Source organism: Papio anubis, chromosome 11 (genome assembly GCF_008728515.1).
Source record: "Papio anubis isolate 15944 chromosome 11, Panubis1.0, whole genome shotgun sequence".
NCBI classification, from domain to species: Eukaryota; Metazoa; Chordata; class Mammalia; order Primates; family Cercopithecidae; genus Papio; species Papio anubis.
This window is the reverse complement of record NC_044986.1, coordinates 57,856,354-57,876,080: the sequence shown is the minus strand read 5'-3', so window position 1 is coordinate 57,876,080 and position 19,727 is coordinate 57,856,354. Positions and strand designations below refer to the sequence as shown.

The 19,727-nt window shown below is 35.1% G+C and overlaps 1 protein-coding gene across 4 annotated transcripts in view; it reads right to left on the bottom strand.

Annotated features, from left to right (window-relative positions):
• CABCOCO1 (ciliary associated calcium binding coiled-coil 1) overlaps positions 1-19,727 on the bottom strand; it is a 104,358-nt gene that overhangs the window by 70,819 nt on the left and 13,812 nt on the right. For all 4 annotated transcript variants that reach the window (XM_031652212.1, XM_009214862.3, XM_031652213.1 and 1 more), the window contains exons 3-5: positions 16,105-16,274; positions 10,676-10,820; positions 5,981-6,053 (exon numbers count right to left, since the gene is read on the bottom strand). In XM_031652212.1, the coding sequence (XP_031508072.1) occupies positions 5,981-6,053; positions 10,676-10,820; positions 16,105-16,274 (388 nt within the window). The remainder of the gene's footprint in view (positions 1-5,980; positions 6,054-10,675; positions 10,821-16,104; positions 16,275-19,727) is intronic.

The following is a 19,727-nucleotide window of genomic DNA, read 5'->3' as shown; positions in this document are numbered from 1 at the left end:
ATCACTTGAGCCCAGGAGTTCAAAGCTGCAGTGAGCTGTAATCATACCACTGCATTCCAGCCTGAGGAAAAGAATGAGACCCCATCTGTAAAACGATAAAAAAAAATTTTTTTTTGACCTTCGTATGTTAATTTGCAAATGTTTTCTCCCAGTGACTTAACAAAATTTTATTCACAGTATTTTTCATCACATGTTAAAAAAATTTATATAGCCAATTCCACAATTAAACTATTTTCCTTAATATTTTTCTTATATTTATTACTATAGTTTTGCATTTTAAATTTAGTACTTCAACTGATTTTGTTGTTCCATCTTCCTCCTCTCTTAGCTTAGCATTGTCATTTATTCAATGCTTACCCCAAGGATATAATATGCATCCTCAACTTATTAAATATTTATAAATAAGTACTTTTACTTTCCTCAAACAACAGGAGGGGCTTAGAAAACTGACTCACTTACCTCGCTCTCAACTTATATGCTATTGTCATTGTGTATTTTAAACCTCACAAAACATTTTGTGTAACACGTTTGATATTAATTTAGATCTATCTATCTATCTATCTATCTATCTATCTATCTATCTATCTATCCATCCATCCATCCATCCTAATCTGTCCCGTTTTACTTGCTCTTCATTCCTTTCTATTTCTCTCACTTGCTGTTTGGAATCATTTTCTTTATGCCCAGAGAGCACCCGTTAGTACTTCCTTTAGTGTGTTTCTGTTTGTAATAAATTTTCTTATTTTTTTAATCTAAAAATCCCTTTATTAAAATCCTCATATTGTCTGTTCATATTCTTTGCCCATGTTTGCGCTGCCTTGTTTGCCTTTTTCTTATTTTATCACAGAAAGTGTTTTTTCTTGGAATGAAGTTCTAGATTGACAGTTATTTTCTTAAGACGATTTGGAATTACTTTGTGGTCCTCTGGCTCTCATTGTTACTGTTGAGAAGTTGGCTGTCAGTCTTATTGTTGCTCCTCTGAAGGACATATATCTTTTGTTTTCTATGGCCGGTTTTAAGACTGTCTTCATCTTTCGTTTTTAGACATTTTACTATAATATGCTTAGGTGGGGATTGACATGTATTTGAGGTTCAAGTAAATCCTAAATCTGTGTCCTAATGGTGTTGACTAGTTCTGGAAAATTAACTCTTCACATGTGACTTCTATATTCTCATTCTAGAATTGACTTTTGTTCTCTCGTTATACCTTTTACTATATCCATACTCTCTCATCCATTTTCTGTGTTTACCATGCTTTTGCATCCCCATGCTTTATTTTAGATTTTTTCTTTTGATTTATCTTCCAGTTTACCAATTTTTCTCTTTAGCTACGGACTAACTTGTTAAACACATCCACTTGGTTTTGAATTTTTATTGTATTTTTCTATTTCAGAACTTCCATTTAATATTGTAATCATTTTTATCTGCTAAAATTTATATATTTTATTTTCAAGAATATTTTTTAGAATATTTCTTAAGGATAATTATTTTCAAGTACATGACCAATTACTCCATCATCTGGAACACTTGTGGTCTATTTTTTTCTGTGTGATTTTTATTATGTAACAGACATTGGTTATGAAACACTGTTGATACAATCTGGAGTGTAGCATGATTTTATTTTACAGAGGAAGTTAACAACACTATACACAGCTAACCTGAATCCACCAGAAATGGAGAAAATTTGGAATTGAAGTTCAGTCCATGGTAGTTAGGGCTGATGTCCTACAATGTGGTCTTGTGCAGACCCAACATGCTACTTGTAAAATTTGCTATATTCTCTTCCCCCTCCAATTTTTGTTCTCCTAGCTCCATGTGTCTACCAAAGCTTCACTTCTCAGCTTTTAAGTTTCTTAGCCACCTTTTCCAAACTTGTAGATGCCTATAGGTAGAAAGCATTTGTGACTGTCAGGCTCATAATCTTTTTTGAGCTTTGCTAGCTGAGCTTTCAAATATTTAAGTCTTAAAACAATCTTGTCCAGTTTTTCCAGTTGTTCTCAGTGGAAGTGTTGACCAAATTATAGTTTGCCATTAAGGAATATGTCTTCCATTACGGGAAATGAAACTCTTAATAAATTGGATTTAGTTTTAAGTTTGGTATAAGGTAAAAATCTAATTTGTTTTTAACAAACATATAGCCAATCATCCCAAGTAACTTTACATGCCAATTTACTAAATATTTGTATATGCCACATACTAAAAATCCACATATGCACAGGTTTATTTCTAAATTTCATATTTAAGAAAAATGAACAATAATAATTAAGGATTAAAAAGAACTATGAGAAGGAGATGACAAGACAGTTGATAAAGTTGTGGCCTCTTCCTCCAACTTCCAGGCCAACAGTGTGACATCTTCAAATCTCCCTTTTTCTGACTCTGACCCTCCTGTCTTTCTCTTTCTCTTACATGGAGATTACATTGATCCCACTTCAGTAATCTAGAATAATCGCTCCATCTCAAATTCATAAACTTAATCAAATCTGCAAAGTCCCTTTTACCATGTAAAGGAATATACTAACAAGTTCCAGGAATTAGTAACAGTCATCATCAACTATGTGGCCAATATTCAAATGCTTCGATGGTCTCATAACTGTTTTGTTTTGTTGTTTGGCTTGTCTATCTGTCTGTTTGAAGTAGGATCCAAATAAGATACCTACATTGAATTTGATTCAGTCATTTTTTAATCCACAGGTTCACCTTTTATGTTTTTGTTATTTCTTTGCAATTTATTTGTTGAATATTCCATGTCTTCTGTCCTATAGAATCTTCTATACCCTGGTTTGCTAATTGCCTTTTTGTGATATCCTTAACATATTCCTTTATCTTCCATATTTCCAGTAAATGGGAAGTTAGTGTTAGAAGACCGACTAAAAGACTATCCAGTTCAAACTGCAAGAGCAATTTATATGGGGTTTTGTATAATTTTATTAACAAGCAAGTGATGTCTGGTTTTCTTTCTTTTTGTGATGTCAGGAGCTACTCATCATCATTGCCTAGATCTATTATTTTATTAAAGGTTGACAAATGGTGATATTCTATTTCATCACTCTGTTCTCACTTATGAAACGGACACTTCTATGATTAGAGGGGATTTATGTTTTTTTCTCATCTATCCATGATTAAAGAAACTAAATTTCATCAGTGTTATCTAACTTGAATGCTTGCCTAAGAGTTAAATTTCAAACATTCGTGTGTTTGTCTTGCGGCCATTATTTGGTCCCAGAGCCCTGATATCAGCATGAATAATCATATTACTGGGGCAGGCCCCTACCTCCTCCATGAAAGGTTGTTAATTAAAAAACAGATATTTGTACCAAAGGTTAGCAAACACTTCTAAAATGTCATAAAATACTTTCACTAATCCTTTAAAATGCCATGAGGGGCCTAATTCTTAAAGACCCAACATCATTCTCTTAAAGACTTTTTTTTTTAATTGCCCTGGTCAGCCTGGGGAAAATACAAATGACAATGGAAAATAAAGCAGCCAATCCCTGTCTACTTTCTCCATTTTATCTTTCCATAGTGTAAATGTCACCTAAATATATCCTTACAATATAGAAGAAAGGCATGATTGTGTAATTAACAAAGGAAAAGGGAGTTCTTTCTGAAATTTTTTCTTGATCACTCTAAATGTCTACTTATGCTGTTATTGAAGCCACTATCATTTCCCCAAAGTTTTGCTTGAATAGATGAGATAGGATTATATTCCAAACTGATAATTATTGCAAGGGCTGTCACACGATATGATGTAATTCTGAAATGGAAACGTTTTTCAGTGAAACTTTGTCAAGTGACACCTAATTTAAGCTACAGTATGAGGAGACTGCAAAGAAGTAATTTTTAGGAAAGTCAGAAGCAAAAAGGGTTCCTTGTTTTCTGGCAGTTCACTTTTAAAAGGCTGGCATTAGAACAAGTACCCAAATGAAGAGTGAGGGATGGTGACTGAGGTGTTTATGAAGCAAGTAATTTATAAATTCCAGAATAACAATACCCAGGAAGTCAGAATAGCTGGCATGTTCCATGTGTTTCTTAATATCAGGAAAATTACAAAGGTAATGTGAATATCCCCTTACTCACTGTTTATTTCTGATTATTGCCACTCTTGTCCCTGGTACTTCTAGGAGGCAGCAAAGCCCCCTAAAGTAATTGAGGACCTACAAAAGCACTATTTTTTAATGGCATCTTTAGTCTCCTTAAAATGATTTCCTGGAATCTATAAGGAACTTAAACAAATTTACAAGAAAAAAACAAACAACCCTGTCAAAAAGTGGGTGAAGGACATGAACAGACACTTCTCAAAAGAAGACATTTATGTAGCCAAGAAACATATGAAAAGAAGCTCATCATTACTGATCATTAGAGAAATGCAAATCAAAACCACAATGAGATACCATCTCTTGGCAGTTAGAATGGCAATCATTAAAAAGTCAGGAAACAACAGATGCTGGAGAGGATATGGAGAAACAGGAATGCTTTTACACTGTTGGTGGGAGTGTAAATTAGTTCAACCATTGTGGAAGACAGTGTAGCAATTCCTCAAGGATCTAGAACCAGAAATACTATTTGACCCAGCCATCCCATTACTGGGTATATACCCAAAGGATTATAAATCATGCTACTATAAAGACACATGCACACACATGTTTATTGCAGGAGTATTCACAGTAGTAAATATTTGAAACCAACCGAAATGCCCATCAATGACAGATTGGATAAAGAAACTGTGGCACATATACACCATAGAATACTATATAGCCATAAAAAAAGGATAAGTTCATGTCCTTTGCAGGGACATGGATGAAGCTGGAAACCATCATTCTCAGCAAACTAACACAGAAACAGAAAACCAAACACTGCATGTTCTCACTCATAAGTGGGAGTTGAACAATGAGAACACATGGACACAGGGAGGGGAACATCACATACCAGGGCCTGTCGGGGAGTGGGGAGTACAGGGAGGGATAGTATCAGGAGAAATACCTAATGTAGATGACGGGTTGACGGGTGCAGCAAACCACCTGGCATGTGTATAGCTATTTAACAAACCTGCACGTTCTGCCCATATATCCCAGAACTTAAAGTATAATAAAAAATAAAATAAAACAAAATAAAGTAAAAAAAAATGTTTTCCTACTCAGGATTCATTTCTAGGAATTACAAATATATGACTATAAGAAAGCCTGTTTGAAAGTGTCTCCAGATAGACCTTTCATTGTAGAACTGCTGTCCTAGGCACTGAATTGTTTATGTAGTATTAATTGAGGGGTTACTGTATCCAACATTGTACTATATGCTGTAGCAGAAAAGCAGCAGATATCCTTGTCTTCAGGAAAATTACTGTTGAGTTGTACTGACTATATCAACTCACAGGAAACAATTAGGAAACCATATAACACGGTGAATATTGATATGCTTATTGGTGCGACAGTAGCCCAAACTCAGCAATAAGAGATCAGTTGGCACACAATAATAGGATTGATTACAGAGTTTGTCTAAACCTTTTGTTTGGGATTATGATACAATTAAGGTAAGTTTGATTCATTGAGGAAGTGGGATTTAAATTAGGTCTTAAACAATGAGTAGAATGAAAAAAAAAGCGAAATTAGAAGAGATTTCACTGAGTTATCATTACATTTACTTTGTATAATTATATTCTTTTTGCAAATTACTAGTTTATCAGTTTTTCTGATTTTATTTTTTTGAAGACATATGTACCTATCCAATAGAACTTTGTCAAATAATCCATAAATACACAAAGTATAAATGATTAACAATGCTTTTAATGCCAAAAGACAGCTTATTTTCCTAATCCAAAGATCGCTTTATACAATTATTCTTTTTGCAAACTACGAGTTGGTTATATTAACACTTGAATAATCTTGACAAGAAGTTGCTTTAAGCAGTTAAAGATCCAGATGCTGATCAGCATGCATTAAGTGATTCTGCTTAATTGGTTCCATCTAGATAAATTACTTACCTCAGTTCCTATCACAATTTCTTCCCTGGCAGAGAAGAACATAAACTCGTATAGCTTGTAGTGTTGAAATAAGCTGAAATATAAAATAAATGTGCACTCTGATACGTTGATTTCAGGAAAAAAAACCCCACAATATGTAAAGACATTTATTAAAGGAAACTTCATATTGACTAAGCTAATGCTATCAAACACCAAAATAGAGTTAGTACCCTCTTTTATTCCAAAAGAAATTGTCTGGAAATGCTAAGAAATTAAGAGTTTTAGTTTTTAAGGAGATGACAATATAACACAATACCTAGAATAATATCAGTAAATCCATCTGTAATGAGTGGGTAAGTTAGAAATAAGGGAGAAATTGGATGGCATCTTGACTTTTCCTAGCTTAAAAGCAAATAATGCACCATTCCTAAATAACATGAAACTTCACATTATTTGCTATGTTTTGCTGCAAACAGGAATCATTTTCCTCTGGAAAAATGGCACTGAATTATATAATCTACCTCTATATCAATTACTTCTCACATTCTCAAACTGTTTCAATGTTAAATTAATCTCTAATAATACCTGAAAAATGAGGGCGCATGAATTAAAATCCATTTAGAAAATGTCTGAGTTTTCTGCAGAATATTCGGTCACACATGAAAGGGAAACATTAATTTAAGAAAGATAATTCCTTCATGCTTGTAATCCCAGCACTTTGGGAGGCCAAGGCGGGCAGATCACAAGGTTAGGAGATTGAGACCATCCTGGCTAACACGGTGAAACCCCACCTCTACTAAAAATACAAAAAATTAGCCGGGCGTGGTGGCAGGTGCCTGTAGTCCCAGCTACTTGGGAGGCTGAGGTGGGAGAGTGGCCTGAACCCAGGAGGCAGAGCTTGCAGTGAGCCAAGATCGTGCCACTACACTCCAGCCTGGGCGACAGAAAAAAAAAAGATCATTTCTTCAGTTCTTACCCTAAAGACTAGGTGGTCAGCATACAAAACCCTATAAAGAACCAAAGGATAGGAGGTCCTTAAAATAAGTATTCTAGTAAGTTTAAGGAGCAATGCATTATTAAGAGTTAAAAATTTACTGAAGGGCTGACTTCTAATATCCTGTTTGTGATAATATTTGAATTTTTCTAGTTCTCTTCCTGCTGGTTGAGAAAATTAATAGACTCATAATACAGCAAAATGCCCAAGAACAAAAAATTGTCTTAGTGGTTTCTCTCTCACTCTGGTGCCTTTTGCTATTTAAGGAAATTGATTTTAATATAACTGAGAAATTAACATTTGCAAAATGTAGCTACAGAGCATGTATAATAATGGCTTCTCCTGGATGTTGTAATGGATCAAAGTTTCAATTCATTTGAAATCAATGAAGAAATCCTCAGGCAGCTGAGTCTCTCTGAGTTATATTAGCAGTTGATCTCACTAGTAACACAATCCATTAAAAAGTGATGGGTGTGCAGACTCTGTCATGGTATTTTTTGGGGAAAAAAACCTCTTGTACATTCAAATTACTCATCAATATTCAGAAAAGTAACTTAGCTTTTGACATTACTTTGATTTGTTGGCTAGAAAAATACATCAAGATTAGTGAAGTCTGATAATTCAATGACACAAAATAAATTCAAACTCTCCCTAACTTACACTGGTTATCTAGAGAAAGCCTTAAGGTCAAAAATATTACACTGGCAACAACCGATTTTAAGTAGAAAAATTAAAGACTATAGAGTATTTTGGAAACAGCTTGGCTTCCTCTCAGTGAACCAGCATAAAATTTCCCTTTCTCTATCTTGTGTCACACAAAGAATTTAGTTCATAGATCTTCCTTCCTGAAATTTCATAATCTTTCAGGCTTATTCTTTTCACTGCATATAGGAATTAGGTTGTCCCATGCCAAGAGGGAAATTCACTTCTTAACACTGAAAATAAAATGAGTGATTTGGATGTGGTGGTCAAAGGTGCAGACTTGGGGGCAAGGCCAGGACTTGTCCAGATTTACCAGGAGCGATTAGGTAGTGCTGTATGGGAACAAAGTGACACTTCAACTGCGATAATGCATTTTCTTCCTCTTCTGACTGACTCAACCTCCTAGATTATTTTGTCAAACATTTAGTCTTAGTTCTAAATTGAAGAGAGATGAAGTGAAAATAATTCAAGATGTCTGGCTCGATGCCTGGAAGTGCAATACCCTGTGGTTTACAGAGCGGCAGGGTTGATTTTCTTATTTTGGGTACCTGCCTCTTATATTGGGTGTACACCTGAGATTACTATCGCCTAATTCCCATAAATAGGTAGAATCCACAATGACAGACGTGTACTTGGGCCATATATATGTAAATGATGTTTTATACTAAAAAGCTGCAGAAGTATTTGTATTTGTATACATTATACAATACATTGTACGAATGTAAAACTAGATTTGTACAGCTAGATTTGCCAGTACTTACAGTCATGTAAGGGAGGAAATTTGGTATTAGTTTTTTTCAAATCACAGACACATGACAGAGTGTGTTAAGGGCATCAAATGAAATTTCAATTTTATTGTCAGTTAAGTTTCATGTGCTATAGGTCATGTTCTAAAAACTGCTCTACCTAAATTGACTAGGGCTTTTAGTGGTTGGGAAAACTTAGTATCGGGTTAAATTCAAACACTTATACTTTTGATAACTGGGTTGCCTTCATATTTATAACATTGCTTTGTAGTAATCAAAATGAAAAATATTATATGATTTCGTTGTTATTAAACTGTTTTTTTCCTTCAACTTTTCACTTTGAGGGTATATGTGCAGGATGTGTAGGTTTAAATGGGTGCCATGGTGGTTTGCTGTAGAGATCAACCTATCACTTAGGTATTAAGCCCAGCATCTATTAGTTATTCTTCTTGATGCTGCCCCTCCTCCCAGTCCCCCCTAAACTCTCATTTGTGGACTTTTGAGGGATTCTCAACAGGTGTTGTAGAAAAGCATATTTTCTTTTACACAACTTCAGAATCAATTCCAGATATCCTACTAACTGATATTTTATAGTTCTGTAATAGGGATATTTAAATTGCATAATTTCTTTGAAATAACAATATGAAGACTTAACAGCATCAACAATTGTTGTGATTTACTTTGACTAATTTCTTAAATACTACTTTTCGTTTTATTTTTAGTGAAGTAATAATATTAGGGATTTATAATATGCGAAATTACCCTGGTTAGGATCTAAAGGTGACATCCTCTCTTAACTTAATTGTTTTCTGAAGGACAATGTCAAGAAATACGTCAATGAACATTTGCCCAGAGAGACAAGAAGAAGGGGAAAAGAGCTGCCATCCTTTACCTTCTAGAAGGGGTCATTATGGCATGGGTTTTGTGGCCCTGGTTAACTATCAGTCCCTGTGCCCATTAGAAACTTCCTGGGCTAGCTCAGTTTTAAAAATGTGTTCTGCAAGAGAAACTGGGATTTTTCAAATAGAGAAGGAAAAGAAGGATGCTAACACAATGTGCAAAGTAGAATTCCTCTTGCCCAGTGATTCCCAAACCCTGACGGGTAGAAAGACCTTCAGGAATAGGCTCTCCTCCAATTCTGGATTGCCATCATCTCCCCCAACACAAGGACCTTGCCTTACTTTAATTGATATGAAAACTACTTCGGCTTTTACTGAGAGATGCCCCTTAGGAGCTCTGTTTTAATATTAAGAAACCACATTATATCAAATGCTCTTACGTAAAAACCATATTATATCATATGACATTATTAATTCATGCCAGAAACCAATATATAAACTTTATCATATTAAACACGCTAGCATTTAAAAAGCTTTCTAGATTTCAGCTAGAATCCTTGCCAAGCAAATCATGAGCATGTCTAGGATATCAGTCAGCACTCTTATTTTAGAATTTTAAATTTTAAAGTTGAAAAACACTGGAGTATATAGTATAAGAGAAACAAAAATATTATGCAGAAGCTTTCAGCTTGACAAAAGATTTTAACCTACTCTTGTTTGAGTATTTGCAAACTCTAAAAATGTCCCTTTAGAGAGATGCATGACTCTACTGGAGACCTTGTGACAGATTATATAAAAAGACAAATTTCTTAGTTCACCAATGAAGAATCACTGTAATAAAAATACTTTTCCTTCCATCATTTTCTAAGCAGTAAGAAAGACTTAATGAGTTTAATTGGTCAATATTACAAGATATTTCAGGGGATGTAATAAATTTGAGGAAGTATATTCATAAATCTCTTCAATTTCTAATACAAAGCATTCAAAATAAATATTTAAATAGCAATGAATGTTGCTCTTCAAAATGTAGAATCAGGTAGTTGGAAAGATCAACTACCTAAAATATAGAGTCTATTGTAATTGCATCTGATTAATCTGAATCATCCTATTAATAAATATTAATTAGAGATGCAAAGAAAACGGAAATCTTAATTTATTTTAATTCTAGATGAAATTATATTTATCAAACGCAAACCTTTTTTTCTGGTAATGCAAAGTTAGCCAAACTAGTCACTGTTCTGACTTTTAGTTATTAGATGAAAGATTTGAACATCTAATTTAAAGAAGATTTAATTACCTAATTATTGGTTGGGCTAATTACAGCATAAATTCTGTAAATATCTGAATTTGCCAAAAACTGAATTACTTTTTACTTAACAGACATTTTCCAGAAGATGTGAAATGCAAAATAAATGTTACTGAAAATAATCCATACCTGATTTTTAAGTAATCAATGATAGCATTGGCTTGTTTTACATCAAAGATATTCCAGTCCTCACTTTTTTGTGAATGTGTTGGTCCTATTTCAGCCATAACTTCTCCAAGCCATTTTATGCTGTCCTCTAAAGACATGTGTAGTGCTGAAATAAAATCCAGAGAGATCTTAAGTATTATTTTGATGGATGTTTTCAGAATAAGATAATCTAAGATGTTTTTAATGTGCCAAAGTTTACTTTGTTAAGTATTTGTGAGGATAAATGGTAAAACTCTTGTTTCTTCTTAACACATTAATACATTTTATGCAGAAGAATAGCAGCTGGCTGGACATGGTGGCTCAAGTCTGTAATCCCAGCACTTTGGGAGGCCAAGGTAGGTGGATCACTCGAGCCCATGAGTTAGAGTCCAGCCAGGGCAACATGGCGAAATCCTGTCTCTTCAAAAATTCCAAAAATTAGCCAGGCATGGTGGCACATGCCTGTGGTCCCAGCTACTTGGGGGGCTGAGGTGGGAGGATGGCTTGAGCCTGGGCGGCAGAGGTTGCAGTGAACTGGGATGGTGCCACAGCACTCCAGCATGGGTGACAGAGTGAGACTCTGTCTCAGGAATAGCAACTGACCCCGCCCCAACATTTGTGAATTACTATATGCTACACAATTGTCTGTAGAATTTATGATTCCATTTTAGGATTAAAAAAAGAAAAAAGTTCAAATTGTACTTTAAAATCTTTAAAATGAAAAGGGTTTGTTTTTTCTTTTTTCTACAATCTTAGAATAAAAGCATGAAAACTACAAAAAAAGATGTTTGACAGCTGGTGAGGAATGGAAGACTTAGATGGGAGGTTCAGTTACTAGACAGCAGAACTGAACTTAGAGCTGAAAATGTAAATGAATGGAGTCAATCAACACCGGGCTTTAGCCAATTGTTTCCATGTGTAAATCTGGGTCTGAAGATTTTCAATGGAAGTCAGAAATATGGATTTTTATGTAAAACATCAAGTTTTTTTTTTTCTTTTCCACAGCCACAGACTTATAACTCATGTAAGCTGTTTCTCAAATGTCTGCCCTGTGGTGCTGGTGAGAGCCGGATGAAAATGCACAGAGTGACACAACCTGGCCACCACCACCAGAAGTAAACAGCTCAGTGATTCTCGTCTATTCTCTCACAGCTACACACCAGCGCAAACAAACACCCGAAACTGTCTTGTGTGGCATTTGTCCAGTTGAAAAAGAACACCTTAGACTTAACTTTTAAAGTGTCTGTAATAAAAACATAAACTTCCATTTTCTTTTCTCATTTGGTTCCATTATGCTCAGTGTTACTTGTGACAGATAAAATATTATTTACAACCCACACACACACTATCCACCCTTCCCCGGGAAGATGGAGTCAGGTAAGTGGACTGGCCAGATTGTCCTATGTTTGCGGAAAAGCGATGGGTATGTGGACATAAAACCGAGGATGCTGGAGGTGGAGAGTAGAAAGACACTAAAGCCAGGCTGGACTGGCCGCCTGGGGGAGGTGAATGTCAGCGGGGAGCCTGAATGTGGGATCTGCGGGAATTGTGCTGCTCAGTGTGGACCCCACCAACCAAATCCCTGTCTCTCTCTCTCTCTGAAGTCATCAGTCAACATTACACTTGTTGTAATGGAGTTGATTTGGAAGGGAGGGGGTGGAGATTAAAAGAAGTTACGAGAACATAGGCTGATTGCTGGACCAGGTATTTCTGGATTAAACAGCTGCTCTTTCCCACTGGGGTGTAAGTGCTCTACCCTAAATACCAAAATTACTAATAAGGTGAAAGGAAAGTAATTTAAAATATTAGGAAGACACTATAAACACGAACTTGTAATTTGTTTAGTATAGCTTCTTTTCTACTTACAGGAATTAGAAAGAAGCATAAAAACTATATACAACAATTAAAATCTGGTTTAATGAATTACAATTGGTTCATTTCCCATTGCCTCCCTCCAGATCATCTTTTATGTATGTCAGATACAGTGAATTATTTCTGGATAACTAGGTTTTCCTATATCATTCGAAGTGGAATTCAATTATTATTGTACATTTCTCTCTCCATGATAAACTTCTTTTGATAATAGTGGAAGTAGCTTCAGAAATGAAAAATCTGTTGGATAAAAGCAATTCATAAATAAATGGAAAATCTGAATCATTTTATTAATAAAATGATATTAATTAGAGATGCAGAGAAAAGAGAAATTCTTAGATAATTGATTATAATTCTAGATGAAATTATACTTATCAAACAAAAATAATTTATATGACTATTTCCTTCTGAAAATAGTTGAATCTTTAAAACTGTTTTTCTATGTCTAATGTCTTTCTGTAGATAATTGCTTTAAAAATTAGGGAAGTTATAATTTCATTTATCGAACTGAAATATTTGCTCTTTTAAAAATCACATTTAGTGATGTGATTAAAATATAAAAGATTAAACCACTCAAATAGCAAAAGCTTCTAGAAACAAAATGTATTCTTGAAAATTTAGAGTAATGAAAGAATATACCAGACTTAAAATTAATTGGAAAATGTAGGATGATACCTCATAACTGACCTTTACTGTTAGTAGTTAGGTGACCTGAGTCTCTTTTTATTTATTTATTTATTTTTGGAGACAGGGTCTTGCTGTGTTGCCCAGACTGGAATGCAATGATGCAATCATGGGTCACTGCAGCCTCAGCCTCCTGAGCTCAAGCGATTCTCCCACTTCAGCATCCCAAGTAGCTGAGACCACAGATGTGGGCCACCATACCCGGTTAATTTTTCAGTCTTTTTTTAGATATGGGGTTTCTCCATGTTGCTCAGGCTGGTCTTGGACTCCTGGCCTCAAATGCTTCTCTTGCCTTGGCCTCCTAAAGTGCTGGGATTACAGGCATGAGCCACTACATCTGGCCTCATTTCCTTTCTATGTAAAATGAGAATGCTGCAATACCTGTTTTCAAAATTATAGTGCCGTTGTGAGGATTAAATAAGAAATTCATGGCCGGGCACAGTGGCTAACGCCTGTAATCCTAGCACTTTGGGAGGCCAAAGTGGGCAGATCACCTGAGCTTCAGAGACCAGCCAGGCCAACATGGTGAAACCCCGTCTCTACTAAAAATACAAAAATTAGCTGGGCGTGGTAGCGCGTGCCTGTAATCCCAGCTACTTGGGAGGCTGAGGTAGGAGAATTGCTTGAACCCAGGAGGCAGAGGTTGCAGCGAGCAAAGATCATGCCACTGCACTCCAGCCCGGCCAGGCGACAGAGCTAGATTCTGTCTCAACAAAAAAAAGTTCATATGGAACTCCTGGTACTATTATATGTGTATAGTGCTTTCTAGATTTAGCCCGAAGCCAGCACATTTGATGTAGTATTTAAGAGGATGGGCCTTCACTTGCTAGTGTAGACCCTGTGTGACCTTAAGGAGTCACTGAACCCCTCTGACTCTTACCAATTTCTCTCATAAGGTGGCATGTGAATTAAATAAGACAATATTTTTAAAGCAATCGACACTGTGACTGGCACAAGTTAATCTACATAAATGTTACCTGAATTTGCCGTTCCTATTGAGGGGAAAACCAATTTAGCATCATAAGAACTAAAAAATATTCTACAGTTACTTGCAAACATTCACATCATACAGAGGGGAGTCCATCTAGGCCTATGGACCTGGCTGGAGGCCCAATATCCAGTCTATCCAATACTTTACAGTGGGAACGTCGAATCTTTTAGGTTCCCTGGGCCACACTGGAAGAAGAAGAATCGCCCTGGGCCACACATAAAATGCATTAGCACTAACAATAGCTGATGAGCATAAAAAAAAAATCACAAGGGAAATCCCGTAATGTTTTAAGACACTTTACGAACGTGTGTTGGGCCGCATTCAAAGCCGTCCTGGGCCACATGCAGCTTGCGGGCCATGGGTTGGATAAACTTGCTCTACAGCTTATGTTCGGTCAGGTCCTAGAAAAACCAGACCTCACAATATATACTGTTAAGACGAGTCTCCAAATTCTGTGTCCCATATTTTTTAGCTTGATCTAATTTGATTCCAGATGGGTTGACTGTAGAATGCCTGGTAGATATGCAGCCAAGTTTGAGACAAGGATCGATCAGAGACTGAGCTAGCATGAAATGGAATTCCCACACTGGACAGAGTACACCCCTACCAGAGGCCCAGAGTGTGTGCTTTTGGGCTTTTTCTATTATGACGTTGCTGAATGGGAGTGGTGGCTATGTGCTCAGGACTCTACTGCTACCTAGTTGAAGTGTAAACATACTTTACCTTTTTCCTTGGCACATTTGGCTAAAATTACATTCTTTCCTAATGATGACTATAACTTTGTTCAGTTTAAAAGTGTGGAGGGATTTTTTTTTTTTTTTTTTTTCTGCCAGAAGGTAAAACTAGATTCCTTGCTTTTTTTCTGGTTAGGTTCTACATATGTACTTTCTTTCTCATGGTTTATGAGGAGCTGGAGGGATCCTGCTCAGGTTTTAGAAATTCATTTTTGCAGTAATATCAACAATATAAAGTTTCATCTAGAAAAAAATGTTATTGAGTCAGTTATAAGTTACGGGAAAAGGTTAAAAAAGAAATATGTTCTCAAATTTGGGATGTGAGGTCCATGAAAATTTTTACTTTCCTTTATTCTATTTCTAGTGTATGAATACTCAGCTCAGAAGTTGCCAAAACTTAGGACTGTCCATGTTACATATTCTCTTTTAAAATTTAATTTTTGCATAAGTGATGTATTCATATTTCAAAAATACAAACGAAGAAATCTTATGAAAAGACTTCCTCCAATATCTGTTGCCCACATGCCCGGTTCTTACTACCATTCACCCCAGGGAATATCTATTATTAGTTTTTTTCTGTATCTTCCAGCATTTCTTTGTGTACACACAAATAAAAATATGGATAGATTCTTGTTTTTGCCTCTTTTATAAATGAAAGCATGTAGTTCTGCACCTTGCTTTACTTAATAACTATATATTGCTTCCCATATAGTACACAGAAAGCTTCTTCATTTTTTCCTTTTTATTGCTTCCTAGTATTCTATTCTAGAGATGGCTAATCATTACTGATAAACTTTTAATTTCAGTGTAGTTTTAAATTTACGGAAAGGTTACAAGAATATCACAGAGTCCTCAGATATTTAGAGGGTGAATGACACTGATACAACTTTAAAATGAAATTAACATATCTTTGGCAAATTGACTATTAAGAAAACTGTAACCTTTGTTAAGTATTACTTGAGGTTTTATAACTCAATGGAGATATGAACTATATATTTGCTATACTCAGGAAGAACCCTTATTTTTCATTAAAGAAATTACAATAAAATCTGTAACTTTTGCTTAAGAACCTCAATTTAGATGGTAAACTGAATTTGTTTTACTTAAAAAAAGAAAAATAATGTACTCACTTTTAAGATTTTGAAGTAACATAGCTAGTAAAGTCATAAATTTTGAATACTGAATAATAGAAAAATCCATTCCTCTAGCCCACAAAAATCCAGATACATAATAATCTAGTAGAATAGCATCCTTTAAACAAGTTTCAAGGTTTTTGAAATTCAAAAATGTTCCCAGTTTTCTGTAAAATAAAAGAAAAATCCACACATTAAGTCAGATTAGATATAGAACCATTTCTTTTCCTAAGTTTTGAAAACAGGTCTTTTTCTTTAATGAAAATTCTATAATGCCCATAATCTGAAAATATTCAGTTACATCAAACTTCATAAAACCAAAATGACATTCAAAAAAGAAATAGAGACAGAACGAGGAGGGGGGAGCAAACTCTATTTTTGGTCTCCTGCCTCCTCTTCCTCTTTATTTTCTGGTTCTCCTCAGTCTTCCCCCTTCCCTTTCTTTCTTCCTTGTGTATGTATAGCAATTTTACTAGTATTTTTTTCTCTGAAATTCAATGTCTTTTTGCATTTATAAAATTAAGTTTCTTTTATTTCTGAAAATGTTCTGGAACTAAATTGTTAAATATTATGATATATATACATATATATACACACACACATACACACACACATATATATACACACACTTTTTTTTTTTTTTTTTTTTTTTTAAGGCAGGGCCTTGCTCCATCGGCCAGGCTGAGTGCAGTTGTGTGATCTTGGCTCACTGCAACTGCTGCCTCTCCAGTCCAAGCGATTCTCCTGCCTCCGCCTCCAGAGTAACTGGAATTACAGGTGCCCACCACTGCGCCCGACTAATTTTTTTGTATTTTTAGTAGAGAGGGGGTTTCACCATGTTGGCAAGGCTGGTCTCGAACTCATGATCTCAAGTGATCTGCCCACCTTAGCCTTTCAAAGTGCTGGGATTACAGGCGTAAACCACTGCACCCAGTTCATTCTGCTATATTTTAAAAAGAATTCCAATTATGTATATTTTAGTCATTTTTTTCTAGAGTTATAATTTTCTCCTCAACCTTAAAAATTTTTCAAGTCTATTTTGTTTTCATTTTGGATACTTTTCTCATTAACGTCTTCTATGTGTCTTAGTGTGTTTTCAGCAGTGTTACTTCTTCTGTGGGTGGCTCTAAATTTCCCCCCAAATTCTGCAAGATCTTTCCTTTTCTACTCTTTCTTAAAAACAAGTTTTATAATCTTTTATTTCTTTATCTCTTCCTTGAGCTTTTATATCTCTGTTGTATGCTTTTTGTAATTGCTTCATATGTTTTAAAATTCATGATAAAATAGTTGATTATCTTTTTTGTCTGCTCATGGTTGTATCTTTCTGGTGTGTTTGATTTGCTATTTCTCTTTCCTGTTCCTCTTCTATTTTTTCTTGCAGTGTCCTGGAATGCATATTCTTTGTTTACACCTTATCTTTGGATGAAGTGAGTTTTTGTCCTTGAATACCTACTTTTGGGAAGTACACTGGAGGTGGAGACCTGGCCAAGTTACAAACTAGTAGGCATTTTCTGTATGAAGTAACTTTGTGTCATTTATTCTAGCACTTATTTTTTTTTAATTGGTAAGGAAAAAGAAAGAAAAGAACAGATAGGCTCTCTTGATTATCATATAAACAGTCAATTTCCTGTGCTACAGAAAGAATCTGCTCCAAGCCTGCACACCCTGGTCCTGCTATTGCAGATAAGCGTTCCTGGAATGGTACTTTAGGGTTTCTCCTCCTGGGAGATTAGCAGATAGATAGGTAGATAGATATAGATATAGATATATAGATATTAGCTCATTCTAAGCTCTGTGACTATGAGCATCCTTCCTTATATTTTCTCCTGCACTTCTGGTTGATCTATAATGACAGTAGCCATTATCTTTATATTTTGTGGTTTGGACCATTAGCATTCTCTTGGTTTTGACAAAGATGAAGGTGGTATTTCCTTGTTGTTTTTATGTGATTTTGAGAGGGGTAATACGTGTGTGACAACTTTTTACTGCCGTCTTCAAAAATGGAAGTCCTTATTATTCTTAACATCAAAATAAATGATATAATCAGATTAATAAATACAGCAAGATTAAACAAGTTTGGGAACAAATAAAGCTGATGTTGATATGGGTCTATTTCTTCAACATCCATTTCATCTACAGTGGTTATCAGGGTAGACCTCAAACCCAAAAGCGAGTTCTGATTATTCTAAGCTAATCATGGTAATTTCACCCCTTGCCTTAATGCCATTTGGTATATGGCATGTCTGAATAATAATTGTTGTTCTATGATGGGCACACTCCTAAATTATTCTAAATAATTCATAACAGAGGATGAAGTTTCTTTTTTTCCTGTTGAATAAAAATAAAAAAGAGCAAATAAGTGGCTTTAGTTGCTACTGCCAGTTATCTTGTAACCCTAAGAAAAATGGCTTCTAAGATTAAGCCTCATTTCTCGATGATACTATTTAGACCTTGACTCAATTAACTTTGAAGTTAATCTATCTCTGAATTTCCTGTTATGTCATACATATGTACATATATGTATATATGTGAACATTGTATATTTTTAATTTTTAGGTCAATAAGGTCAGTTTTTTATATTGCATGTCACTATGCACTTTGATACATTTTTTCAGGCATTCGATTCAAATGGCAGATACAGACATCCTGATGATGGTGGTGGCAGGGTTTTAGTCTATTAGCCAGGGAACTTTAATTTGCACTGGACATTACTTGGCAAGGTTTATTTCTCAATGTTTAATGTACAGTATCATTTACTCTTAAGTGAAAGTCAGTATGAAAACTTCCACAATAGTGAAAACTTGTGGTATTGTTATGAGATAAGTAAGTAGGCCAGTGGAATATGTAGAAAGTCCAGAAACAGACCCAATACATGTGGGAGCCTGGTATATGGCAGAGGTATTATTTCAAATCAGTAGAGGAAGTATAAATTCTTCAAAAATGGTGCTGAGAGAATTGGTTATCCAAATGGAAAATAAAATAAAATACCATCCCATACAATACATTAAAATAAAATCCAGGTGGGTTAAAGATTTAAATGGCAATAGCAAAAATTACAACCTTTTAATAAAAAAATATATTACTGACATTTGGATAGGCCAAAATTTCTTAAAAGTGACACCACAAAATACAAACCATAAAGAAAAAGACTAATAAGTTGGTCCTTGTTAAACAAATGAAACACTTCTGGAGAACCAGAGACAATCTAACTACATTGAAAGGACAAGCTGCAGACGGGGAAAAAAATTGTAATGAACATAAAAGGATTAGTATTCAGTAAGGAAGGAGAAGTAGGAAGCCTTCATACATTCTTAAGTCTTATCAGTAGGAGAGAGGTCTAAATACAGTTAATAATAGATCAGAAGTATGTATTCCCAAATTGGCTTTGATGTCCTCCATTGGTTAAGAATCCAAAGTAAAGAGAAATGATCAGTTAAGATCTTTCCAAAACTCCAATTATCTTTTGCAATAAACTCCTAAAATTGGGACTGCTGGATTATATTGGCCATGGTGAGATACGCTGCTAACCCTCCCTCCAGAAAGGCAGTGCCAAATAGGTCTTTCATCAAGACCACACAGAAAAGTCCACTTCTCTATACTCCAATCTAGTTTGGATTTTG